The sequence below is a fragment of the Microtus oregoni genome, unplaced genomic scaffold (genome assembly GCF_018167655.1).
Source record: "Microtus oregoni isolate MIOR12 unplaced genomic scaffold, Mior012 000005F_ref0000423, whole genome shotgun sequence".
NCBI classification, from domain to species: domain Eukaryota; kingdom Metazoa; phylum Chordata; class Mammalia; order Rodentia; family Cricetidae; genus Microtus; species Microtus oregoni.
This window is the reverse complement of record NW_024543064.1, coordinates 11,422,501-11,449,339: the sequence shown is the minus strand read 5'-3', so window position 1 is coordinate 11,449,339 and position 26,839 is coordinate 11,422,501. Positions and strand designations below refer to the sequence as shown.

Here is a 26,839-nt window from a genome sequence, read left to right as displayed (position 1 = left end):
CGTGGGACTGAAGCTGGAGTCTGCTCATTCGGGGGAAACCCCTCTTAAGCCCAGAAAGCCACAGACACCTAGAACCCAGGAACCTGTCAGTCTCTACCGTACTCAGCCAATCCCGAGGCTGCACGAGTGGCCTGTTCACCCTATAGCTGGATTTCTTCTCCATCCCCTGCGCACTCAACCTCAGCACCAGCGCTGGCCACCTTCTTCTTCAGCACCTTGGCTCGTTTCTTTCCATGGTAGTCATCTGTGACCCCTTGGACAGCAGTTTCTCTGTAGAATTCCTCTGAAAGCTCCTCTGTATGTGTACAGCATGGGTGCAGGTGCCTGTGGGGTCCAGCAGAGGGCGCTGGATCCCCGAAGCTAAAATTACAGAAGGTGTGGACTGCAATAGGTGCTGGGAACTAGACCTGGGACCTCTGCAGGAGCAGCAAGTGTTCTTAGCCCCAGTCATCTCTCCAGGCTCTCCCTGTGTTTGGAGACAGGCGCTCACCTTGTCTCTGAGGCCGACTTGGAACTCAGTACTCCCCAGGCCTGTGGCTCCTGTTTAACATGGTGCTAGCTGACTGAGTGTATTTTTTCAAGATAGTCACCATGCTTTAGCAACAGTAGCTGCTGGGGTTCCCTTCTAGGCTCTCACTGTGGCTTTGCTCGGGAAGGGGACCCCCTCCCCTTTCCCCTTTCCCTGCTCTGCTTCCCCTTAGGAGTGTGTTGAGCTGCAAGAAACTGAGAGGTAGCCAGGCTGTGCAGGCTTGCCTTAATTCCAGCACCTGGAAGGTAGAAGGCAGGTGGATCTCTGTGAGTACCATGCCCCATTTTGGACTACATAGGAAGTTCCAGGCCAGCCAAGGCTATACAAAAGATCCCGTCTAAAGAGAAGAAAGAAAGAAATAGACCATTAATGACAGTGGCTAAAACAAATGCAGATTTTGTCGTAGTCACATGTTGGGGGGCATCTGTTGGGGTCCTGCCTCCATGGGGTTCACACACTCCAGGGTAGGGGCATGTGGATTGGAAAAATTACATAGGAACAACAGAGATATGAAAGAAACACAGAGACATAGGATAGAACCGTGAGGGCTATCCAGTGAATACTGGGTGTTTACTTTCCATATGCTTATATACTCCAATCCAAAAAGGGGGGAAGAAGGCAAAAAGACTGCTCTATCATGACACAAAGAGCAAACAGAACAATTACTTGCCTCAATACTTGAAATATCAAGTAACTGTATAATTACGTATTCTGTTGTTTAGGTAGGACATGTAAGGACCATACCTTAGACCAAGCATCCTGTAGGCAGCCACTCCCTGGGTCAAACCTCCTGTCATATCCTTGAAGGAGCAGGAATAGGCTTGAATTCCCTGACCTTTGGCTGATGTGGAGCAGATCCACCTCTATTGGCCATCTTAATATCCAAAACACTAAGTAACCACACCCTACATCTTGTTTGTAGCCTATTCTTAAGTCAGACCTCTTGTCAGTAACTTTGAAAGGTTGAGAGCAGACTTAAGCCTTCAGTCAAGGTGGAGTGGATCTGTGGACCCCCACAAGATTTATTTTCATTTTTTCACACAGCAACGAAATTTGAAGGGGAGTGGTTGCTGGCCTCAGCTCTGCAGCATCAGCTCAACAAAGCCTGAGCTGGTATTGCTGCAGTTCACACGGCCACAGGATGGCTGCCTCAGCTCCAGCCGTGGAGCCTGTATTCAAGGCATAACCTCAATGTGTGTTGGTTCCCCTTACAGGGACAATTTTCCTTCTCCTTACATTTGTGCTCCGATCCATGTACTTGGGAGCCAGATTAACAATGTCTGAATTCGAGCTCTCCCACTTTCTAGTTAAGCCATCCTGGAAGGCCACTAGATCATTCCGACCTTAGTTTTCTCATCTGCCAAAGGGGGTGTGTGTGATGACAGCCAGCCTCACTGGCCTGGGCTGGGGAGATAAGATGAATGTAAAACCCACAGAGCTCATCGAACACCAGATTATTCCATTTTTATGTTCTATTGGCCAAAACTGATCCCCCTAGTTCCCTAACTACAATGAACCTGGGGTCAGCAAGAGTTGAGCATGTATCACTGCTCACATAGAGACAGGCATGAAAGAAGGTTTCTGAGGATGCTCAGGTCAAGCAGCCAGCAATACTCTTAGGACACTTCCAATTTTAAGAACTAGCTTGGACCGGGCGGTGGTGGCACACGCCTTTAATCCCAGCACTCGGGAGGCAGAGGCAGGCGGATCTCTGTGAGTTCGAGACCAGCCTGGTCTACAAGAGCTAGTTCCAGGACAGGCTCCAAAACTACAGAGAAACCCTGTCTCAAAAAAAAAAAAAATCAGGTTGTGTGACTCCCAACCATAAAATCATTTGTTGTTACTTCATAATGGTAATTTTGCTACTGTTATGAATCATAATGTAAATATCTGATAGGTGAACCCCCTTCAAAGGGGTCACGGCTTTTGCAGAGGTTTGTGGAAGGAGTAGAAGTTTGGCTAGAGAAGTCACTGAGGTTGAGATCTCAGTGGGCTGTTTTATGGGAGCTCGGAAGATGAGAACATTGAGAGCAGCCAAAATGATGGAGGTCTGATTCGTGAAGTTGCAGAGAGAAATTTACAGACTCGATCAGGGCCATTTGTTATTTTTGAATTAAGATTCTCTAGGTCCAGAGGTAGTCGGATCTCTGAGTTCAGGGCCAGCCTGGTCTATAGAGTGAATTTCAAGATAGCCAGGGCTACACAGAGAAACCCTGTCTTGAAAAAGCAAAATGGCGGCGGGTGTGGGGGGGTGGATTTTCACGGTTCTGGTTTGCTGAGGCTGAAGAACCAGCTGCGATTAACAAGATACAGGGCTACTGAAGTGAAATCTTTGCTGTGCTGGGTCGCTTGACACTGGTCAGCTGGAGCTGAGAACTTAATGGTGATTAAGAGGAGGCCAGCATTGTTGAGGTAAAATCTCAGGAGCATGTTTCCTGAGAGTCAGCACACAGAAGCTGTATTCCAGACATAGCCGAGGTCGAACCTCTCATTGGCAGCCAGACTTGTAGGGTGAGAGTCACTCCATGGTGCTCGTTTTGAAGGTGTGAAGGGGCCATGGAGAGCAGCTAAGGCTTGGCACTGTGTGGCAGGGTTAGAGTCCTGATGTAGGAGGTCCTTCTGTATTTCTGTTGCTTTCATTGGTTAAATAAAGAGACTGCCTTGGCATTTTAATAGGGCAGAAAATTAGGTGGGCGGAGTAGACCAAACTGGATGCTGGGAGAAAGTAAACAGAGTCTGGCAGACGCCATGATTCTCTGACCCCAGATGGGTGTAAGCCACCACTTCATGGTGCTACACAGATTATTAGAAATGGGTTAATCGAGATGTGAGAATTAGCCAATAAGAGGCTGGAACTAATGGGCCAGGCAGTGTTTAAATGAATACAGTTTCCATGTAATTATTTCAGGTAAAGCTAGCCAGGCGGCCGGAAGCCGGGAGGCGGGAACAACGCCCACCGCTCCTTTTTACAGCAGAGTCCCTGAAGAGAGCTTAGGAGAGGCCATTGGTAGAGATGCAGTCTCAGCGGCAGGTGAAGGCCCAGGATTGAAGGGGTCCGGCAGAGAAGCTGAGACTTGGCACCATGAAGGGAGCCCAGGGAAGGCAAGTGGTGAAAGTGCAGCCCAGTTGCAGCAGAGACCCCAGCGTTTTGAAGATGCCCGACCGTGGGGTGACCACCAAGGACAGCAGTGGAGTGGAGTCAGCAGGAGCCTAGAAGACAAGCTGTGTGTGCTGCAGAGGGCGGAGCTGGAGAAGTGACCCCAAACCCTTTGGAAGAATCCAGAAGATGGTGAGTGGATCCCGGACACCGGGTACTGAGTTATTTATAATTGGAGTTTGGTTTTGCTTTGCTTTGATTGTATTTGATTGTGACCGTGCCCTGGTTCTTCCCTCTTGGGGTAAGAATGTATTTAGTTGGCATCAAATTTATTTTTGATTTTATAGGAGCCGATAGTTGAATTTTAAAGGGATTCTAAGTTTGTTTGTTTGTTTGTTTTGGTTTTTTGAGACAGGGTGTCTCTGTGTAGCTTTGGAGCCTGTCCTGGAACTTGCTCTGTGAACCAGTCTGTCCTTGAACTCACAGAGATCCACCTGCCTCTGCCTCCTGAGTTCTGGGATTAAAGGTGCGCACCACCACTGCCCAGCAAGATTCTAGGTTTTAAAAGAGACTTTGGAAATTAGGTAGACTGAATTTTAAAGTGTTTGAATTTGTAAAGATTGGGGTTTTTAATACTTGGAATATTTTACATTGTATTGTTCTTATTAATGTATCCTCTCAGGGATGAACAAGAAAGGAAAGGTTATGGCTTAACAGTGATGTGTCTGTGTGCCAGGTGGCTAGTGGTCAGTTGTGCTGGTTGGTTTTGTGTCAACTTGACACAAGTTAGAGTCACCAGAGAGGAGGTGGCCTCAACTTAGAAAACGTCTCCCTAAGATCGGGCCGTGGGTTATTTTCTTAATTAGTGATTGATGGGGAGGGTCCAGCCCATTATGGGTGGTGCCACCCCTAGGCTGTTGGTTCTGGGCTCTATAAGAAAGTAGGCTGAGAGCGAGCCATGGGAAGCAAGCCTGTAAGCAGGACCCCTCCATGGCCTCTGTATCAGCTCCTGCCCTCAGGTCCCTGCCCTGCCCAAGTTCCTGTCCTGCCTTCCTTTGAGGACGAACAGTGATGTGGAAGTGTAAGCCAAACACATCCTTCCTTCCCCAACTTGCTCCTTGTCATGGTGTTTCATCACAGAAATAGGAACCCTAAGACAAATGGCACACTTTCCGGCGCGTCCCAGGCCAGGGGACCCTCTGGTCAGGGGACGAAGGGGCAGGGATATCTCTCCCCAGACCCTGGCTACTCAGGTCTGGAGTCTCACCTGCCTCCTGAGAACACTCCTGTCCCTAGTCCACTGTGGCTCCCCCTTGGCTCACTGTGCCTGACACCTAGTCCAGCACTTTCTCTCTCTGGGCCTCAATTTCCCTCCCCATCTTATTCAGTGAAGGCTTTTCCTAGACTGGGTGGAAACCACTTGGGTCTAGGGTCTTCTCCTCCTGTGCCATTCTGGTTCAGGATTCATTAAACCCTTCTTCAACCAGACACCTCTGGCCAACAGCTGCTCCCGACTGTGCTGGGCAGGAGGAACCTGATGGGCGCTCGTCCCTAGGAATTAGTGGTTGTCTCTGAGATCCATCCATCTTCCTGTGACCTGGCCTTGAGGAGCCCTCTGCCTCTGCCAGCTGGAGGCCATAGGCTTTAATTCTGACCCCTCAAGCTACCTGCTTGCCTCCAACTGATGAGTGACACCTGCCTTTAACATCTCTATGGCTTGGTCTAGGGTGTATGTTTTCAGTGTGCAGAGACCCGGGAAACGCCGGAAGGCATTAACGAATGTACCCAGGAGTTCATGGAAGGAGCTTTATTGCTGCTGGGAGATGGGGCTCAAGGCTTCTGGAACCAGCTCTTCACAGTTGTATTTTCTGGTGGAAGAGAAGCCGTTATGAGTGACTCTGGGACTTGCTACCTTCTGGGGCAGAACAAGGCACTTCGGGGTAGTAGGTTCCCAGCAGGGACATGGCCAGGCCTGGTCTCTCCTCAAAGGCTCTGGGTCTCCCAGCTTTTCAGAGCATAGTCCATGTGGGCTTAGAACATATCCTATACCTATTGGGAGCCCTGCCCAGGATGCCTCTGTTCCTACACCCTCAAGCCTTTATGTGGCCACCTGCATGCCCCCTCTGTGACACCCCATTCCCATTCCTGACTCGAGGCCTACTCCAAGAAGGATTCAGCTAGGGTTTCTCAGCGAGTGGAAGAATGGAACTTGAATGTGGGCCAGTGAAGGAGAGTCTACAGGAGGAAGTGGGCTCAGGGGCACAGGGAGGGGCACAGGGGACACCTACCTCATTGATCCAGTCAATGTAGGCAGACACGCGGGTGAAGACCACTGGCTTCTTGGCTACGTTGCAGCCTTCAGAGGAGCCAAAGCTCACAATACCATGCTGCTGCCAGGACCCATCTCCTGTTGGGCAGTTCAGTGGGCCACCCGAGTCTCCCTGCAACAGAGCAGCAGGCCTCAGCTCCAGTTCTCCCTCAGGGCTGCCTTTGGCTGCTGGGGGGGGGGGGGATGTGAGCTGGGCCCTTAACCTCTCTATCTGTTATTTAGGCCTGAGACTAGCCGGAGGGATATCTACAGAGAAAGTGTCGGGACTGCCTGGACCTCATTCTGTGAGTCTCTGAAGTGTAAGCTAGCTCTTGGTTTGCTGTGGTCTGGGATGATGCCAACCTACTCTGCCTCAGTTTCCCTTATTGTTCAGGTCATTGTGTGTAAGCTTCTGTGAACTTGCCAGAGAGTCAAGGAGGCTGGGGACCCTGAAGAGGCTCGGGAAAGTAGGGAGGCTGGTGTGGGGAGAGGGTTATTTGTTTCAGAATGGACAGTCCCCCATTGTCCTGGATGTTTTGTGGTTCTGGTCATACTCCGAGATCCCGTCTCCCTGGACTGGCACCTCGGAGCCTTCAGGAACATGTATGAAACCTGAAGGGAAGCTACTTCATGCTGCTATAGACCCATTTAGTCTCTTGGCGGCTCTGTGTAGTGGTTTCTACGGCCTCTTTTTTTTTTTGATATGTGCATGTGTATGCATGTGTGCATGTATGTATATGTGTGTGTGTGAGGATGCAGGTATGCGTGCCAGTGTGCATGCAGATATATGTGTATGTGTGTGGAGCCAGAAGATGCCCTCGCATGCCATCCTCAGCTGTACTTCTTCTCTTTGGCCTGGAGCTGGCCAGCTGGCCTAGAGTCATTGTCCAGTGAGACCCAAGAGTTCTCGTATCTCCACCTCCTTGGCCCTGGGATTCAGCTGCACCACCACGCTTGGCATTTTTACAACGTGAGTTCTGGGGCTCGAACTCAGGTCTTTGTGCTTACAAGGCAACCGCTACCAACTGAATCACCTCCCCAGCCCCTGCCCCGTTTTCTTTCTCGTTTTCATTTATGTCGTGTGCATGTATACATGTCACAGGGCAGTGTGGAGATCAGAGGACAGCTGTGGCAGTCGGTCCTCTCCTTCTACCACGTGGGTTCTGGGGATCAAACTCAGGTCCCCTCTACCCTTTGAGCCACCTCTCCCCTGCTCCCCACTTTATAGAACACTTTGGCAGACCACCAAATTGCCGGCTCTGTTGGGGCTTGAAGTTGAGCCGCTCACGTCCAGCCCCCTGTCTGTTCCCATGCACTGGGGGTGAGCAGCGAGGAGTGGGCTGGAGTGGCAGCTTTCCCCTAGGCAGGCAGGGTCCCTCGGGGCGTGGCTTTCTGGAGGGAGGGGTTTGATTGGCTCCCTCTCACCCTGCTCTGCCCACCTCCCGGCCGCCCCCTGGTATGGTGCCAAGACACTCACGTTACAGGCTGAGATGACGCCGTCACCCCCAGCGCACACCATTGACTTGGTGACCATGGGGAACCACCAGCCCCACTGGGAGCACGTGGAGTGACTCACGATGGGCTGCAGGCCCTGCTGGAGCACATCAGCGATGGGACCATCGGCTGGGGAGAGAGCAGTCGTGCCAGGGAGTCAGCCTGTGCCCTCAGCCCAGCCATAGCTCTGGCCTCCAGCCAGCAGGAGACTGGGACTGGGCAAAGGCAGGCTTTGGTGTTAGTATTCAGGCGTCCGTACTGGCCTGCCCTTGGAGTTCTGACGGGCTACATTCTCAGTTGCAGCCACTAAGGGCGCCTCCTGGGCACAGTCACTGCGTTCCCCTTTTAAAAGGCCCTGCCCACCTCCCATCTCTCTCTCTCTCTCTCTCTCTCTCTCTCTCTCTCTCTCTCTCTCTCTCCTTCTCTGCCTATCTCTTTGTCTCCTCCCCTTGCCCATCTCTCTCTTCTCTTCTGCTGCTCCTGTCTCCAGAGACCAGTCTCCCCCCTCTCTGTCCCGCTTTTTATGTTTCCTTTCCATTAAAAAAAAACAAAAAACAGAAAACAACCTTCCACATGAGCTCTGTTACTTGGTGTCTTTCTCTCTTGATGCATTTTTTTTTAAAATTACGACATTTGATGCATGGAAGGCAGTGGGAACCGTGAGTGTGCCCTTCATCAGGATGGCACAAAACTTTGGGTTGCAGTCCCTTGGAGACCACGTGTCTTTAGTTTGGAGTCTGACTTTTACTCCCTTTCTGTTTTGCTGTGCTAGGGATCAAGCCCAAGGCTTTGAGTATGCTAGGCAAGCAGTCTACCATTGAGCCCTATACCCAGCCTTCTTTAAACTCTTAGTTTTGAGACAGGGTCTCTCTGAGTTGCTGGGGCTGGTCTCGAACTCACTCTGTACTGAGACAGGGTCTCCCTGAGTTACCCAGGTTGGTCTCAAACTCACTCTGTACTGAGGCAGGTTTACCTGTGATCCCTCTGCCTCAGTTAGGATCTTGAGGATTCAACTGTCATTTCCTTCCAGAACTCCATCTTAGCTGCATATATCTGAAGGTTCTCTTTGCCCATGATGTCCTTAAGAGCTAGCCTGTGCTTTCTCTAAGTTGTGCATAGCTTTAATTTCCATTTAACCATCTAGTTCAGCTGACATCTGCTTGGACATTGGCTGGCTGTGAGAACTAGCCTCCTACCCCTAAGAGGATGGTTTTAATTAGTTGGTTAGTTTATTTCTTATTTTGATATAGGTTCTCATGTAGCCTAGGCTAGCCTCAAACTCCCTATGTAGTGACCCTGAGCTCCTGATCCTCCAGCCTCTACCTTCTAAGTTCTGGATCACAGGCAGGCCTGCGTGATCAGGCCTGCCTTTTGTTTTTAGTTTACTTATGTGGCTGAGGCAATGAGCCACATTTCTCTTCAATGCTTGATGAGTTCTAGCCTAAATAATCCTCGTATCTCCCAACACGTTCACTTGTGACATGCTTGTCACATGATCTGGGCTGAGTAATTAATATTAACTTTCATTATCACAAAGGTTTAAAATCTATGGAACTATCAGGCAGAGAGAGAATGTGGGAGACAGGCTGATCTTGAGTGGCGCCTCTTCCAGGAAGCCTGGGGGGATGTCCCGGGGGCAGGCTGTACTCACTCCAGAGGCGACCCCAGCCAGTGACATAGCAGGGGTAGTCCTGAGGCAGTATGACACCCTCTTCTGGGAGGCAGGCCACCTTGATGGTGTCACTCAGCTCCACGGGGTTAGCCAGCTTGATGATGGCAATGTCATTCCTGGAATGCAAAGCGGAAGTTTGGCAAGTGTGTAGAAGGTGGTGCTGGGTGTCGAGCCTTGGTGGCCAGAGATTCCCCTGTAAAGACCTCCTAGCAGCTTATTAGCTGGTGGACACTCTGGAGGACAAATGACTGTGCGCGCGCGCACGCGCGCGCGCGCGTGTGTGTGTGTGTGTGTGTGCGCGCACGCGTGCATGGATGTCAGGTGTCCTGCTCTCTCACTCTCCACCTTATTCCCTGGGGACAGCCAGCTGCCCCTGGAGATCCCCATGTCTGCACCTCCCACAGCACTGGGGTTAGAGATTCTACCAGCCACATGCAGCTTCTCATGTGGGCGCCAGGGATCTGAACTCAGGTTCTCAAGCTCGCACAGCATGCTGTCTAATTTTATGTCATTTTGACCCAAGTTAGGGTCACCTGGGAAGAAGGGATCTTGATTGAGAAAAGCAATTTTTTTTTGTTTGTTTTTGGTTTTTCAAGACAGGGTTTGTCTGTAGCTTTGGAGCCTGTCCTGGAACTAGCTCTTGTTGAACTCACAGAGATCCACCTGCCTCTGCCTCCCAAGTGCTGGGATTAAAGGTGTGAGCCACTACTGCCCAGCAAGAAAAGCACTTTTCATAGGATTGGCCTATAGGCAGGCAAGTCTGTAGGGCATTCCTTAATTCATCTGATGAGAGAGGGCCCAGCTGACTGTGGCCCAGCACTCAGGAGGCAGAGGTGGGCAGATCTTGGAGTTCGAGGCCAGCCTGGTCTACAGAGCGAGTTCCAGGACAGCCAGGGCTGCACAGAGAAACCCTGTCTTGACTCCCGCTCTGCTTGAGTTCTTGCTCGAACTTCCTTCGGTGATGGACGGTTGCCTGGAAGTATGAAGCAAGCCCTTTCTTTCCCAGGATGCTTTCTCGTCATGGTATTTATTGCAGCAACAGAAATCTGGACTGAGACACCCAGCAGGTGCTCCTAGCCATGCAGCCACCTGCCCAGCTGTCCCTTCTAATGGGCACACCTGTCCCCTGGGGTGTGGCATCTTCCTCATGTGCCAGTTCATGACAGCGTAACAGAGTGGAAATGTTCAGAACTGTAGGTTATGACCCCCTGGAAAGTGAGCTGTAGCAAGCAATTGCAGGGGCATGTGCAGGTTTATTTAAACAGTCTCTGTTGCTGCAGGAAAATTGGTGACCCAGGCAGGCATGCACTGAACTATATGATTTGGGACATATTTCTTTTCTTTTCTTTTTTTTTTTTGGATTTTTGAGACAGGGCTTCTCTATATAGTGCTGACTATCATCTTTGAACTCTATGTGTAGACCAGGCTGACCTCGAACTCAGAGATCCACCTGCCTCTGCCTCTTGAGTGCTGGGATTAAGGATTTATGACACCATTGGTGACCTCACTGTTTTTGTTTGTTTGTTTTTTTGAGACAGGTTCTCCCCACGTAGCCCTGGCTGTCCTGGAATTCATTAAGCAGACCAAACTGCTGGCCTTGAACTCAGAGACCCACCTGCCTCTGCCGCCTCAGAACTGGGGCTAAAGGCTTGTATCACCAAACTCCACGTGGACTATATTTCCTAACCTCTTGGAGCTTTAGTTCCTTGTCTGTCGTGAGGCTTAGATGAAGGGCGGCACCTCACATGTCTGTCGCAGTCTGCGCATGTGCTGGGCACTCACTCACTCTGGGTGACACTTGGCTCAGCCTCTGGCTGGGTGAATTCTAGATGAGTTTGGTGGGGGTCTTGGAGATAGAGATCCCTTGTGTACTTAATCCTAATCTTTGATCACTGAGAAGGACTGAATGGGTGCCATCTTGTGACCCTGTGGTTTGGGCATGCCAAGTGCAGGGGTTGGACTCTGTGACTCCAGCTGCCCAGGGCTGGCACTCACCTCACAAAGATGGGGTTCCATTTCTCATGGACGTAGATGGTTTCCACATCTGCGTACACGGCACCTTCCTCATCTTCCACTGTCAGATTGTACTTCCCCAGGCCCACACGATAGGTTAAAGTATCGCTAGAAGGGGGAAAAGAGACGTCAAGTGGCTTCTGGCAGGGCCAACCAGAAACTGAGAGCCTTGGTGACCTGGTCCTCTTGCTGCAGCAGGGCTTTGTGGGAAAGGGAGTAGTTAGTGTCTGTATCCATCAACCCCATCGACCCCATGTAAGAGGAGAGAAGTATGGCCTTGCTGCCCCAAACTGGCAGGCTAGGAGAAGCCAAGTTGCCATTTCCTCTGGCTTCCACATGGCAGTAGCCACCTGAGTAACTCCTGCTTGACTCTGTCCTCCCTACAACAAGGCTCTCCTACTCTAGGATGGCAGGCCAGCGCCACCACACCTGGCTTTCCCTGACTGTTCCGCATCTCCTAAAACAGCGGCTAACTCACCTGTAGCCCTTTCCACAACTCTGCCTCTCTCCAATCAAACCATAGTCCTGGCAAACACACCCTCGCACCCTGACCCAGGCCTCACTCTCTGCTCCCAGCAGGAGGCTGCCCCGGTGTTTCCCAAGCTTCTGAGAGGTGCCTCCTTCAGGCAGGCTGTTCCTGGACTCTACAGATCAGCCATGGCCTCCCTTCCCTCCTTTTGTGTCCTTGCTCTTTCAGAGAGACCTTCTCCCAGACCCATCTCTCTTTCTTTCCTTCTCCCTTTTCTTTCTTTTTTTCCTCTCTCCTTTCCTCCTTCCCTCTTTTCCCTCACTCTCCACCCCCTTTCTTCTTTTTAGTTCAGGCTGGCCTCAAATGCAAGGATATCCCAGCCCAGGACAGCCTTTAACCTGGACTCTTTCTTCCTCTGCCTCTCAACTGATGGGATTACAGGTCCTGTCACACCTGGGGCGTCAGCTCACAGTTTTGTATATGCCAAGAAAGAGCTCCACCAACCAACCTACACCCCCAGCTCCCTTATTTTGCTATTTTAACTCCCTCCCTCCCTCCCTCCCTCCTTCCCTCCCTCCCTCCCTCCCTCCCTCCTTCCCTTCCTCCCTCCCTCCCTCCTTCCCTCCCTCTCTCCCTTCCTCCCTCCCTCCCACCCTCCCTTCCAGTTCTGGGTTATCTTCTTTTAAATTGAGCCCAAACCACCTGTGCCCTTCCCCTTTTCCAGCCTTCTTTGTGTTTGATAAGTTACATATTTTCTTGTTCATCTATTGCTCTACTTTCTGCTAGAACAGTGGAATAGAACATGCCGACAAAACAGCCCCGGAGGCTGGCTTTTGTTGCCTTTGCAGTTTCTTGGTGCATAGTAGGTGCACAGGAAATGTTTTCAACCAGCGAACAGAGCCCAGTGCCTGGAGCCTTAGCTACTCGGGTCTCGGGATGGCATCCCCGCTCACCTGATGCAGTGGGCAGCGGTGAGGACGTGTCTGTCGGTGATCAGAGAGCCCCCGCAGGTGTGCCTCCATACGCCGTCCCTGAGGTACTGCAGAGAGATCTGCAAAAGGGCCACACGTCAGTCCTCCAGGGATCCCCAGCCTTGTCCCTCCAACCTCTGTGGCTGTCTCAGGAAGTGCTTACCTGCCACGGCCAGCTATGGGGGACAGCATCCTCTCCTCCTACCACCCTGGTTGACAGGTTGGGTGGGTAGGTGGGATCCCCGCAGCTGGAGGCTGGGGAGAGAGGGGCGTGAAGGTAAGCAGACTGTTGTGTCGTGTCCCCCCGCCACAAGGGGCAGGTGGGAAGCTCAGGTGTGGTGGTGGCTCATATTCTACTCAGAGTCCCCCTAGCTGTCTGGGCCTCAGTGCCCCCCCCACCCTGTGTGTGTGTGTGTTGTGTAGAATAACACTAATCTGAGCATCTCCTGAGAATTAAACCACACAACACATTTAAAAAGCCACACAAACACTCGGGAGGCAGAGGCAGGTGGATCTCTGTGAGTTCGAGACCAGCCTAGTCTACAAGAGCTAGTTCCAGGACAGGCTCCAAAGCCACAGAGAAACCCTGTCTCGAAAAACAAACAAACAAACAAATAAAAAAAAAAAAGCCACACAGAAGGAAGAGGGATGCTTCCTATAGCGAAAGGAGCAGGCCTTTTGTGTGCAGTGTGCATGGGGGGAGCATTCAGTGGGGGCCACACGGAGCTCCACACTGTCATGTCTAGGAAGTCAGTGTGTGCTTGCTCTGAGGTGAGGAGATGGGGCTGGCATTCTGGCTGGCAGCCAGCACGTGAGCCCGAGCATCACTGGCCCTCTGTGCCCCCACTGTTGAATGGAGATATGGACAAACCTGATAGCTGTGTATGGTCCAGTTTGCTCCTGCATCTACAGAGCTCAGCTTGACACCTGACGTAGGGCTCTCACTTGCCAAAACCAAACCAAAGCCTATCGAACCCCTCAGTTTGTAATCTGGGAGAACGCCACCAAAGTGGGAGAGCAAAGGAACCCTAAGAGGGAGACACAGGTAGGAAAGGCAGGCCCAGTGGCCCCCTGGAGTGGACGCAGGGTGAAGCACCTCTGGGGGCCTTGCTCAGGCCTCCGGTCTAAGCCTCACTTCCTAGAGGGTGTTCTTTCCTTCTCCAGCACCTACTAGTTTGGAAGTGGCTTAACTGTCAGTAGCTGAACCCACACAGGACCCCAAAGTGCCTTTCTTGGGGAGCAGAGGACACCCCAAGGCCAGCTTGATCTTACAGTCCACTGGATGCAGCTTGTCCCCACTCCCAAGCTTACCGCAGGCTATGATGGCCGCGAGGACTGTAATTCCCAGCATGATGAGGCGCTCAGGACTGGCTGGTTTGGAGGCAGGCTGGACATTTATAGGCCTAAGTGTGTGTGGGGGGGTGAGGGCCCAGGAGTCAAGGCTGACCTCAGCCTGGGGACAAACCTGTTCTGACAAGGCCTTTTCCTGACCTTGGTAATTACTGTTTAATTTGGGCAGGAGTTGTGGTTGGCTAGAAGTATGGGGTTTCCAAGGTGGAATGAATCCACAGGGCCTCTGTCTGCCATCAGAATACTGGTCCAAACTCCAGGCTGTCTGCCTTTGTAGATGATTGTGACTCAATTTGTATATTTTCTGCAGATTTATTATTATCGCTATTATTATTATATTATTTTAAATGTAAAGATGATTTTTATGTGTGTGAATGTTTGCCTACATGTATAGCTGTACATCACATGTGTGCCTGGTGCCAGAGGAGGGCAGAAGAGGACATTAGGCCTCCTGCAACTGGAGTTGCAGACGGTTGTGAGCTGCTGTATGGTGCTGGGAACCAAACTTGGGTCCTCTGTGAAAGCAGCAAATGCTCTTAGCCACTGAGCCATCTCTGTTTCCTGCTGAATTTTTTTTTTTTTTTTGGTTTTTCGAGACTGGGTTTCTCTGTGGTTTTGGAGCCTGTCCTGGAACTAGCTCTTGTAGACCAGGCTGGTCTCGAACTCACAGAGATCCGCCTGCCTCTGCCTCCCAAGTGCTGGGATTAAAGGCGTGCGCCATCACCGCCCGGCTCCTGCTGATTTTTTTTAAAAAGAATTATTTATGGGGCTGGAGAGATGGCTCAGTGGTTAAGAGCACTGACTGTTCTTCCAGAGGTCCTGAGTTCAATTCCCAGCCACCACATGGTGACTCACCAACATCTGTAATGAGATCTGGGGTGCATGCATACATGCAGGCAGAAAGACTGTATACATAATAAATAAATAAATCATGTATACGGTATTCTACCTGCATGTATGCCTGCAGGCCAGAAGAGGGCACCAGTTCTCATTACAGATAGGTGTGAGCCATCATGTGGTGGCTGGGAATTGAACTCAGGTCTTCTGGAAGAGCAGCCAGTGCTCTTAACCACTAAGTCATCTCTCCAGGCCCTCCTGATGATCTTAAAGAAATCAAAAGCATTCTCTTGGGCCTCTCAAGGGCTTTGGCACTGCCCTTGGGCATCTTCAGTGTGCCTGTGAGCAGCCCTTTCTCAAGAGCAGCTGGTGGGGTGGGCAGCTGTTACTTTGGCCCTCTGGTCTCTAGCTCTGCTGCAGGGAGTGGCTAGAGGGAGGACTCCCTTAGCCTTGGCCCACACTGTGATACTGAGTGGGCTGACATTGCTATCATAGGGGGCTGGTGGATTTCCTGTGACTCTGGAATAGAGCTTGACTTGTCTCTTTACAGATGTGTTTGTGTTTTATTTGGTAAGCTATACATATAGAAAACATGAATGGGTTCATTCACGACCCCAAGATTCATTGAGCACTTGCTATGTGTGTGCCCTGTGCGCTGGAGGCAGCTCCCTGGCAGCCAGGGTGACGTGTCCCCTGGGGAAGACAGCAGATGAGCTCCATCCTAGGTGGGAGCTTGGTGGATGGGATGCAGTGAGGTCTCTGCTCTGCTCATCCCATGTTCAGGAGGAGCCGGAGAACTGGGGGTGCTGAAGGCATCAGGTCCCTCCACTGTTTCCCACCATATCCCTGATTCCCAGTCCCCGCTGTTGGCTCTCAGGAACCTAGGATCTCAGGGTCAGAGGCTGTAATGGAAAAGTAACCACGAAAGATATCTGACTGCGTGGGGGCTGTGACCTCCAGAGAAGGCTGTGAGGGAGGAGAGCCCGGGAAAGGGACAGGTGCTAGTGACAGGGGCCTGGATTCTCTGCCTCCTTCCACAAGCCTGGTGGCAGCTGTTGCCTCTTGAATGAGCTTCAGTAAGTGGGGGAGGCTGAAGGGCTGGTAAGGGTTTTCCTCCAATACCACAGGGCAAAACTGTGGCCTCAGAGAGAGTTTGGGGTTCGCGGAAAAGTTTCAGATCAGCGAGGTAGAGTGGTAAGTTCAATGTGGGGTTGGGTGTGGCGGTGCACACTTTTTAACCCCAGTACTCGGGAGACTGAGGCAGATAGAGCTCAGAGTTTAAGGCCAGCCTGGTCTATGCAGAGATTTCCAGGCTATCCAGGGTTACATGTTGAGACCCCGTGTCTTCAAAACAAAACCAAATCCAAATTCAGTGGAGGATCTGGGAAAGCAATGGAGATTTGGGTGGCTGGGACCTGGTAAAGAGGTGTAGTGAGAAGATGGGACCTTGGGAAGTTTTTCATTTGTTTGGATTAAAAAAAACTTTAAAATTACATTTATTTCCATGTGCATACATGTACACGCCATGGTGTACATGTGGAGGCCAGAGGACCACTTGGTGGAGTTGGTTCTCTCCTTCTGCAACGTGGGGCTCCATGGCTGGTTTACGCCCCTGATCCTCCTGCCTCTACCTCCCCAGTGCTGCCATGATAGGCCTGTGCCCTAGGGATGGTTTCTGGAGCAGTCCCTCATGGGAACGGGTCATTTGAGGCCTCCTCATTTCTCAGCGGGCTTTCTCTGTAGGGCTCTGCCATGGTTGGGGGTGGATGGGGTCTTGGCAGGCTAAGGCTGCAGTCCCCAACAGCTGAGGCTCAGTCAGCCTTTTGGGATTTGATTCTGAGGGCTCAGAGTTCACATTCGTCGCTAGTACAGTTGCAGTTTGAATGGAAGCTGGTCTCTTTCTGTCTCCTTCCCCCACCCGAGTCTGTCCCCCTAGCACATTGGTCTCAACCTGTGGGGTTGAGACCCCTCTGGGGGTCAAATAACCCTTTTGCAGAGGTTGCATATCAGATACCCTGCTATCATGTATTTACATTACGATTCATAACAGTAGCAGAATTAGTTCACACATACATCACAGTTAAAGGGTGGCAGCCTTAGGAAGGTTGAGAACCACTGCTCTGGCAAGTCAGGAAATCCCTAGTGCAAGGGGTACAGAGGACAAGAGCTCACAGATAAATGCCAGGAAACCCTGAATTGTTGAACAATTCTGGAAACAAAGCTTTCTTCTTTAAGGGAAAAACTGACAACTTTTTCCATCCAGGAGGTTGTGAGTGGTTGTGTTAATATCTGGTCATCTTTGCTATTCTATAAAGTCAGCCAAGACTGAGAAAGGGACAATGGGCCACCTGATGATGCAGTTCCATGCCTAGCCACATGGGGGCAGAAGAACGCAGATAAATCAGAAACGTCCCCCCACTCTGCTTAGGCTGTCTGACCACAAGTCTGCAAAGACCGGTCTACCTACAAGTTTGGCAATGGGGACCCGGATGCCACGGGCGCCACAGGGGCAGCTGCTGGTGCCACCACTGCAGCCTCTCCCCCACTCCAGGGACACTGAGCATGGTGGGTATCTGTACCATGGGGACTCACTGATTCTGAACCTCTCTCTGGAGGATTTTGTTAGTTTCTTTAGACAGGGTCTTGCAGTGTAGCCCAGGCCAACTCAGGCTTGAGAAGGCTGGGTTGAGGGGCATGCACCACATCTGGTCCTGGTCATCATTTGGGGTCAGGTGGCACACACGGGCCGTGGGCTAGCTCCAATTGGTCTGTGTGCCTGGCCTCCTTAGGCCTCCCTATTCTTTATATCTATATCTATTTAAAGACTTATTTATTTTATGTATATGAGTGCTTTATCTCCATATACACCTTTAAGGCGGTAGAGGGCATTGGATCTCACTAGAGATGGTTGTGAGCCACCATGTAGTTGCTGGGAATTGAACCTGGATCCTCTGGAAGAGCAGCCAGTGCTCTTAACCTCTCTCCAACCCACCCCCCATTCTTTTTTTTTAAAATTTATTTATTTATTAAGGATTTCTGCCTACTCCCCGCCACCGCCTCCCATTTCCCTCCCCCTCCCCCAATCAAGTCCCCTTCCCTGATCAGCCCAAAGAGCAATCAGGGTTCCCTGCCCTGTGGGAAGCCCAAGGACCACCCACCTCCATCCAGGTCTTGTAAGGTGAGCATCCAAACTGCCTAGGCTCCCCCAAAGCCAGTAAGTGCAGTAGGATCAAAAACCCACTGCCATTGTTCTTGAGTTCTCAGTAGTCCTCATTGTCCGCTATGTTCAGCTAGTCCGGATTTATCCCATGCTTTTTCAGACCTAGGCCAGCTGGCCTTGGTGAGTTCCCGATAGAACATCCCCATTGTCTCAGATTGTCTCAGTGTGTGGGTGCACCCCTCGAGGTCCTGAGTTCCTTGCTCGTGCTCCCTCTCCTTCTGCTCCTGATTTGGACCTTGAGATTTCTGTCCGGTGCTCCAATGTGGGTCTCTGTCTCTGTCTCCTTTCATCGCCTGATGAAGGTTAATATTCAGGAGGATGCCTATATGTTTGTCTTTGGATTCACCTTCTTATTTAGCTTCTCTAGGAACATGAATTATAAGCTCAATGTCCTTTATTTATGGCTAGAAACCAAATATGAGTGAGTACATCCCATGTTCCTCTTTTTGGGTCTGGCTTACTTCACTCAGGATAGTGTTTTCTATTTCTATCCATTTGTATGCAAAATTCAAGAAGTCCTTGTTTTTTACTGCTGAGTAATACTCTAATATGTATATATTCCATACTTTCTTCATCCATTCTTCCATTGAAGGGCATCTAGGTTGTTTCCAGGTTCTGGCTATTACAAACAATGCTGCTATGAACATAGTTGAGCATATACTTTTGTTGTATGATAGGGCCTCTCTTGGGTATATTCCCAAGATTGGTATTGCTGGATCCAGGGGTAGGTTGATCCCGAATTTCCTGAGAAACGCCACACTGCTTTCCAGAGTGGTTGCACAAGTTTGCATTCCCACCAGCAATGGGTGAGTGTACCCCTTTCTCCACAACCTCTCCAGCAAAGGCTATCATTGGAGTTTTTTATTTTAGCCATTCTGACAGGTGTAAGATGGTATCTTAAAGTTGTCTTGATTTGCATTTCCCTGATGGCTAAGGAAGTTGAGCATGACCTTAAGTGTCTTTTGGCCATTTGAAGTTCTTCTGTTGAGAATTCTCTGTTCAGCTCAGTGCCCCATTTTATAATTGGGTTGATTAGCCTTTTACGGTCTAGTTTCTTGAGTTCTTTATATATTTTGGAGATCAGACCTTTGTCAGTTGCGCCACCCCCCATTCTTTAAAAGGGTTTTAAAAGACAGTGCCCTTCAGTGAGTTTCTTTCAGGATGAAATGAGTTTAATATACGTTGTGCTTGTGATGGAGGAAGGTCATTGGTTAAAAAAATAAAGAAACTGCTTGGCTGGCCCTCATAGGTTAGAACATAGGTGGATGGAGTAAGCAGAACAGAATGCTGGGAGGAAGAGGAAGTGAGCTTAGAGAGACTCGACAGCTCTCCTCTCGGGAGCAGACGCCTCAGAGAGACGACACACGATTCAGCTCCGACCCAGGCTGGACGTAGGCTAGAATCTTCCCGGTAAGTGCACCTTGGGGTGCAACACAGATGATTAGAAATGGGCTAAATTAATATGTGAGAATTAGCCTAGAAGAGGCTAGATAGAAATAGGCCAAGCAGTGTTTAAATGAATACAGTTTATGTGTTGTTATTTCGGGCATAAGCTAGCAGGCGGCTGGGGTGCTGGGGATGCAGCTCCACCGCTCTTATCACTACATGCTTGGACTGGTAGTGTTTCAAAGGCGCTAAAGGCCCAACCTCACAGTCCTCCCCAGGCTCCTGACGTGACTGCCCAAATCCAGTTGACGTTTATCCTTGTCCCATCCTATGCCCTCTCCAGTGAGCCATCAAAAACCACACACACATAAGAATATAGACTTTTATCTCATTTTAGTTAAAAAAAATAATCGTACCACTGAATGAAGAAGTAGCTGTTTTCTTTTGGGAGGAGCGGGGGGGGGGGAGAGATGGTGAGAGGGAGGGCAAAAAAATAAAATGCAAAAAGCCAAAAGCAAAGGGAATTTATATCCATCTGTATAAACATATCCACTAAGGCAAACACAAGCCAGGGCCATAGCTGCTGGGCTGGGCTGGGCTCGGTCCCTCTGGTTCTCATGGGTGCTAAGGCCGAAAAAAATAAAACCTTTGCGAGTCCCACAGGGGGAACTGGGGACTCCTGGAGCTGTGGTAAAATAAAGTCATAGGCTTCCAAAAGCGGTGGCACACTGAACGCTGTAGAAACGCGGCCACTACGGCCGTTCACTTAGACTGGGTGACGTCACAGTTTCACCAATACAGCAACAGATACACATACACACACATACACACGTGAGCAAGCACATGGGAGCTACGGAGGAACGGCACACGCTTCACTATGGCCTGCCTGGCGATGGGTGGGCTTGGGGAACCCCCATGCGTTCTAGGGGTGGGCGTGACAGGCAGGCATTGTCACTGGTGACAAACGCAGGGAAGGATACGTGTGAAAGGGGGTGCCAGCCCTGTGCCCTTGTCCCAGTACACAAACACGTCAGGCACTCTGAGGCAGAGTGCTGAGGTCCCTAGGAAGGCCAATCCCTTGGCACCCCACCCCAGCCCCTTGGGACCCTCAGCTTGTTCTCGGGGTAGGGTGTCAGAAACGGACATAGCTGCCCCTCCCCACAGAGCCCTGTCGCTCATGTCCCCACGATATGCCTAGCAGAGTGCAGCCTGTGAGGTAGATTCAGTGGCCTTCACCCTGCCTGGGCCCCATTTTTTTATTAGCCTACAGTGTTAGGGCCTGGGTCTCTTCATCAAAATAGGAGACCCTCCACTTCTAGCCCCATTCATATCAGCCTAGAGGGCTAGGACCTGGATCTCTTCACCAAAACAGGAGTCCTTCCACACCCAGCAGAGAAGGGCCTGAAAGGGAGAGTCTTGGGGAGAGGACTGACTCTCTCTGCTGGTCCTTATTTAGGAAGGGGCCATCAAGGCCCAGGGCGGGCGGCCTATAGTTAAGGGTGGGTGGGTGGAGAAAGTAGCTGGTAGACAAGGCAGGGGCATGGTGAATGGGCTGGAACTGGGCTAGAGCAGGCAGCAGGGTGGCCAGACAGAGGATGCTGGTATCTGGTGTCACAGCCTCAGGGACAGCGGGAGGGAGCAGGGACTGGCCCAATCACTGGGGAGACTCCTCAATGAGATCCGTTCACGTACAGTTTAGGTTTTAGTAGTGGTCCTGGCACACACAGACCAGGACTCAGGCCTGTCTCCCACAGGTCTCCCGTGCCCATCCGTGCCCCCAGACTGCACACTGGGCAGGGCTGGGGCTCGGCCTCAGCCCTGGCTACTTGAAGGTGGACTGCAGTTCCTTGAAGGCCGCTTTCCGCTGTTTCACCTCCTCCGCCTGCTTCTTCCTTTCCTCTTGCTCGGCTTTGATCTCCTCCTCAAAGCGGCTGGACACATTGATGGCCTGGACCTGGGAGCAAGGGTGACAGGTCAGGGACGGGGTGTCCACAGCACCCCTGGGAGCTGCTCACCTTCTGTCCCAGGCTCCCCGACAGTGGCCCTCATGAGCCATGGTTCCTCCTCCATGCCTCAGTCTCTCTCCACACAGAACCCGGCACACACTGACTGACCCCAGGGGCTCGTGGGGGAAGGGTAAAATAATGCACTGATAGGGTATATAACTGGTAAAATGCTCGCCTAGCGTGACGGCCTGGGTTTGAGCTGTACTTAAAAAAAAAAAAAGGGGGGTGTGGTGCTGAACACCTGTGATCGCAGCACGGGTGAGACAGAAGCAGGAGGGTCAGAGTTCAAGGCCAGCCTGGGTGTGTGAGACCCTGTCCCTCAGAGGCGGAGAAAGAATGAGAGACAGAGAGAGACAGAATAGTCACTGGCAGAGCAGTGCCGGGCTCTGCAGGCAGGAATGGCGCACTTGATGTCCTGTCCTAAGGTGAGCATATAGGTCTGCTGATGGACCCTGACATCTCTATCAAAGGTTGAAAGAGGGGAGGCAGGGCAGCCTTGGGAAGCAGAGGTCTTAGTCTGGAAAAGAGGACTAAGGAAAGGTGGGGGGCCTGGGTGGGCAGGACTCAGGAGTCATTGGACCCAATGTGTCCCCCCATCTATGCATGTGTTGTACATACAGATATATGAGGTCTGAGGATCCCCTCACCCCTGCCCGGCTTCCTCCAGGGTAGGGCTGACAGGGCAGGGTGTCTAGGGAGCAATGCTGGCTGTCTCCCTCTTTAAGAGCCCCTAGCCCTGCACTCCCCACAAAGAGCTGGCTCAACTGGGACAGGGAGGGACTGAGCCAGTCCCTAGTCTGAGCCATGCCATTACATAGCTGGACCACGCGCACACCCTGGCTCCTCACCTTCGCCTCGAAGAAGTTCTTGGCACCCTTCACGCCCTCTGTGGAGACGTCGATCTCCGAGAGGCGGGCCAGGACGTGCAAGCCACTGTCTTCCTGCAACTCCCCTGCTGCTGCCTTGCGGAAGATCAGAAGGAACTGTGGAGGGGAGAAACGGAGTCAGGGGTCAGCAAGGTACGAGTGGAACAAAGTCCTGGGCCACACCCAAGCCTGGGCTCAAATCTCTGTAGAAAGGCAGAGCTATGTGCTCACCAGCAGGGCTGGGAGCCAGAGCTGGGTTTCAGTCCCTATCAGTCCCTATCTTCCTGGTGGATCTTGCCAGGACCTTGGGCTAAGGACCACACCCAGCTCCCACCCACAGCTTCAGCCTGCCTCTCCTGTTTGTCATCCACGGTTCCCCCGCATAAATCTGCACTGTATTCCATTCCCAAAGCCTGGGTGGGTGGGTGGGGGGCTCGCTCCCATTCTGCGGTTTGGAAGATGGTTCGTAGGTGGCAAAAGGCTTAAGTGCCGGATGGGAATGGATGCTCTGACCCCAACCCGTTCCCATGGCCACTCTGATGTTCTTCTCAGGCCTCTTGTCACCTCCAGCACCCTAAGAAGCCCGTGACACCTCCTCTCTCCCCGACCTCCTGCCAGCTGTAAGGGCCAGGGCTCCCTGAGCACCCGCCTCCCCAAACACGCAACCCCATGCTCTTCAGGACCTAGGACCACAGCCTTCACGCTTTGACCTTCATCCCTACTGCCAATCCCTAAATAGGCTGGCCCACAGCTTCTGCCTCAGAGAATGTGATGCTACCTCGCTTGGTAGCAGGCACCACTCCCTTTCCTCTGAGCCAAGCATGCGTCCCAGGTGCCTCCCCTTCTAGATCAGACTACGCAGCCTTTTCTACAACTCAGCTGGGCACATAGAAGTCATCCAAAATAGCTGGTTGTGGTGGCTTACATCTATAATGCCGGCACTTGGGAGGCGGAGGCAGGAGGACACCTGCCAAGAATGCCTTGCAAGCCTCACATAGCTATCAGGTATCCACAGTCTGTTGCTCAATGACAGTGCCATTCCATAGCAAAGGCCACCCAGTGCTCAGGTGTGGTAGGCTGGGGAGCAGTCTGCAGAGGACAAACTCACCTCCCGGAAGCTGAGTTTGCTGTCAAAGTCCTCATCCACCTCGTTGATCATGCTCTTCAGGCCCAGGTGAGTCTGGGGGGCCCCCAGTTTCTCCATCATGAGTTTCAGTTCCATCAGGTCGATGAAGCCATCCCTGCCGGCATCATACCTGTGGACACAGAGAGGCTTAAGGGTACCCGGATGTGCCTCACGTCTGACCATGTAGGGAGGCCACAAGCCTGGGATCCAGGAAGTGGTCGGTGTCTTCCTATTAGAGCTGGAAGGGACCTCACCACATGCTGAGGCAGCATCCTGTATTTGAAACAACGCTGATTCTCACACGAACCCGAGGCTTGAGGGAGGAAGCCACCGCCTCCCGTCCTGAGTGTGGGGTGAGCAGGAAGCAGGAAGAGCTTCGACCATGCCCGTGGATCCAGCTATCTGGTCCAGGAACCTCTACAGGCACTTGAGGGGTGTCTCAGGCTTACCCTCCAGGATCTGTGCCTCCAGTAAGGTGGTAGGCCCTTGTGAGCTGGGGCTGAGATGTTCTTTGCTCTGGGGGCTGCCCTGTGCACTGTCGAATGGTCACAGAAGGAGCCCTCCTGGGCCACGGCAGCCAAATGTCCTGCCAACACTGCCAACTGTCTCCTGTATGTGTGTGTGGGGTGGGCGGGCAGAGAGTGCAAAATAATTCCCAGTGGTCAGAGGATGGCGTGGAAGGTGGTCTCTTATTTTTTTAAACACAGTCTCACTATGCATCCCCGGTTGTCCTGAAAGTCGCTATGTAGCCCAGGCTGCCCTTGCACTTGTAGCAAGCCCCTGCCTCCCACATGTTGGGACGACAGGCAGGCGTGCGCCGTCATGCCCCACTATTTACTTTTCTGTGGTGCACGTTCCGCTCCACCACTAAAGCCACGTCCCTTCACATGGGACCAGTGACTCCTTTCACACCGTAACCTGCACACGGGGATCTGACGGATCTGACTTCCTGTTCCGGCTCATGCTAGGTTCCAGGGGAGAGAGTGAGAAGCACCTGATAGGTGCTCAAGCTGCTGAATTAAGCGACTCAGGAAGGAATCCAGAGCCAAGAGTCTCAGTGGCCTTCGTGGAGTCCCGTGCCAGGAGGGAGGCGAGGCAAGGCCATGGTCACAGCGGGGCAGCGGCCTTGGGTGTGTCCAGGAACGGGCTGTTCTGGGAGCCTGCAGGGAGTGGCGGGGGGGGGGGGGTTGCTGGGCAGCCTGGCACAGAACCAGTTGATAACGAGGCCTGTCCCTGCCTTTCCCTCCTTTCCTCTGCCACCAACAGCCTGGTGGAGACTGGGATGGGTGAGAACAGGGTCTAAGTGTCCCTTCCCTATGGCCACACTCCTTGTGTTGTGAGTGACCAGAGGTGGCCTCCAGCTCATTCCCTAACTGGTAAGGTGCTGCCCACACGTGAAGCAATGGCTTTGCTTGCAGGTCCATCGGGTCTTCCTGTCAGGGTGACTGTCTCCTGGGACAGGGCAGCATGCGGGGCTTTTCTGGTACCCGAGGCCGTCAGCTGGACAGATGGACAGATGACAACAGTCTGACACAAGGCACTCAGTTACAGACACTGAGTGCCTTCCCTCTTATCTATGGGCTTCCCTTTAGTGGGGGCAGACGCGATGGAGCCAGCCGCCAACCCCTTACCAGTTACATACAGCCACGCCCGACTTGAGACATCTAACGGCCCCCAGGAATTGAAAACTGTCTTTTGGGTAGGAGCTTTAGTGCTTACTTTAACACTTTTCATAACCAGAGGCTCAGAGAGGCTAACTGACCTGGCCAAGGTCGCACAGCAGTAAAGGAGCTGGGCTGGTATCCCAGGCCTGTTAGGCTGATGCACTTATCAATCTGTCTGTCTGTGCCCAGCCTCCTCCTGTGTCCTGCGGCCACGTGCAGAACAGTGTCTGCCGGGAACGCCAAGACGAGCATCCATATGAGGGGTATAAATAGTTCATGCCTGAGTGAGTCAGTAATGAAGCACAGAGAACACGGGACCATGGATTCCCTACAGAGTGAGAGGACTGGGCGGGGGACAGGCAGGCGAGATGGCCTTGAGGGCGGAGGGACTGCTGGGGGGGGGCAAGTGTGAGAGAGGATGTGGTGGGGTGGCAGTGAGGCAGTCAAGGGTGTCATGGCCTCCATCCACAGCAGGAAGGGTCGCAAGGTGACTGGGTACCCTTTCTGTCACCGCGAGATGTCTGCAGGTGGTGGAGGGCTGGGTACCTGCTGCGTGCCTTTGACAAGAGGAGTGCCCGATGAGGGGCTTGCCTTTCCCAGGACAAGACATAAGGATGCCTCTCCTCTGTGCCCCCTTGGCACTACAAAGCCCCCCAGTGAAGGGCACATCATAGTTCTGATGTCAGACAGCCTGGGCTCCCCCTCAGCACAACGCAGAATGTGTGTCCTTTGAGGGACATCTGGTACCATCCAGACCCATTCTTGGAGTCATGGGTTCTACTGAACAAACACCCACGAAGGTGCCTACAGCATCCAGCATCCTAAGAAGAAATGGTCGGACCTTGTCTTAGCCTCTTTCCCGAGGCTGTGTTAAAACAGCCTGACACAAAGCAGCTGGGAGGGAAAGGGGGCTTTTTTCTCCAATTCCAGGTTACAGCCACGAAGGCTGGGGAAGTCAAGGCAGGGGCTTGAAGCTACTGGTCCCATTGTACCCAGCAGGGCAGAGTGGGTGAACGCATGCTGGCACACTCACTGCTACTCAGCTTACTTTCCCTACTTGCCCTAGTTAGTGCTAATTGTCAACTTGACACAGCCTGGCGTCATCTGAGAAGGGAATCTCAATTAAGGGTTTGCCCATATCAGATTGGCCTGCAGGTCTATCTGGAGAGGATTGCCCTGGTGGCTAATTGAGGGCCCAGCCCATGTGGGCGGCGCCATTCCCTGGGCTGTGGTCCTGGGCTGTATTGGGAAGCTAGCTGAGCAGGGACCAGAGGAAGCGGCATTCTTCCATGGTTCCTGCTTCAAGTTCCTACTTGAGGTCTGTCCTGCTGTCTCCCAATGATGGTCTATGATATTGACGTGTAAGCCAAATAAATCCTCTTCTCCTCAAATTGCTTTTGGTCCAAGTACAGGAAGGAAATAATGCTGTTATGTAAATAAAACCCCAAACCTAGGGAGTGGTGAGGCCCAGTCCTACATTTGGTCTTCCCACATCATTAGCATAATACAGTCCCCTATAGACACGCCCATAGGCCAACCTAGACAATCCCTCCTTGAGGTCCCCTTTCAGGGGATTCTAAATTGTGGCAAGCTGACAAATTGAAATTAACCGTCAGGGGTCCTAAATGTCACTGGGCCGTAGTGGAGAAACCCAGATGTCATGGTGCCTCTTGGTTACCGGGAGAACTACCTAGGCTCACAGATGCCAAGCCCTCAGCAAAGAGTCCATTCAAGGGCAGCTACCTCTGCATGGTAGCTATCTATCACCGTGAGATTTCGTTATCTTGCCAAGGAACCACCACGTGCCAGGCACTTTATTTTCATATGCTTA

General features: G+C 52.0%; 2 protein-coding genes across 2 annotated transcripts in view; both read right to left on the bottom strand.

Moving 5' to 3' along the window:
• Positions 1–5,479: 5,479 nt before the first annotated feature.
• On the bottom strand, positions 5,480–13,904 carry Ctrc (chymotrypsin C). The gene is made up of 8 exons (XM_041652582.1): positions 13,865–13,904; positions 12,717–12,808; positions 12,536–12,633; positions 11,096–11,221; positions 9,080–9,216; positions 7,412–7,557; positions 5,915–6,067; positions 5,480–5,494 (listed from the first exon to the last, which is right to left on the bottom strand). The coding sequence occupies exons 1-8, from the start codon at positions 13,902–13,904 to the stop codon at positions 5,480–5,482; spliced, it is 807 nt and encodes a 268-aa protein (XP_041508516.1).
• A 5,820-nt stretch (positions 13,905–19,724) lies between these two features.
• The window catches only part of Efhd2 (EF-hand domain family member D2), a 16,839-nt gene continuing 9,724 nt past the window's right edge, over positions 19,725–26,839 (bottom strand). Inside the window, exons 2-4 of the mRNA XM_041652339.1 lie at positions 23,327–23,474; positions 22,201–22,335; positions 19,725–21,300 (exon numbers count right to left, since the gene is read on the bottom strand). Of these exons, the coding sequence (XP_041508273.1) occupies positions 21,169–21,300; positions 22,201–22,335; positions 23,327–23,474 (415 nt within the window). The 3' untranslated portion in view covers positions 19,725–21,168. The remainder of the gene's footprint in view (positions 21,301–22,200; positions 22,336–23,326; positions 23,475–26,839) is intronic.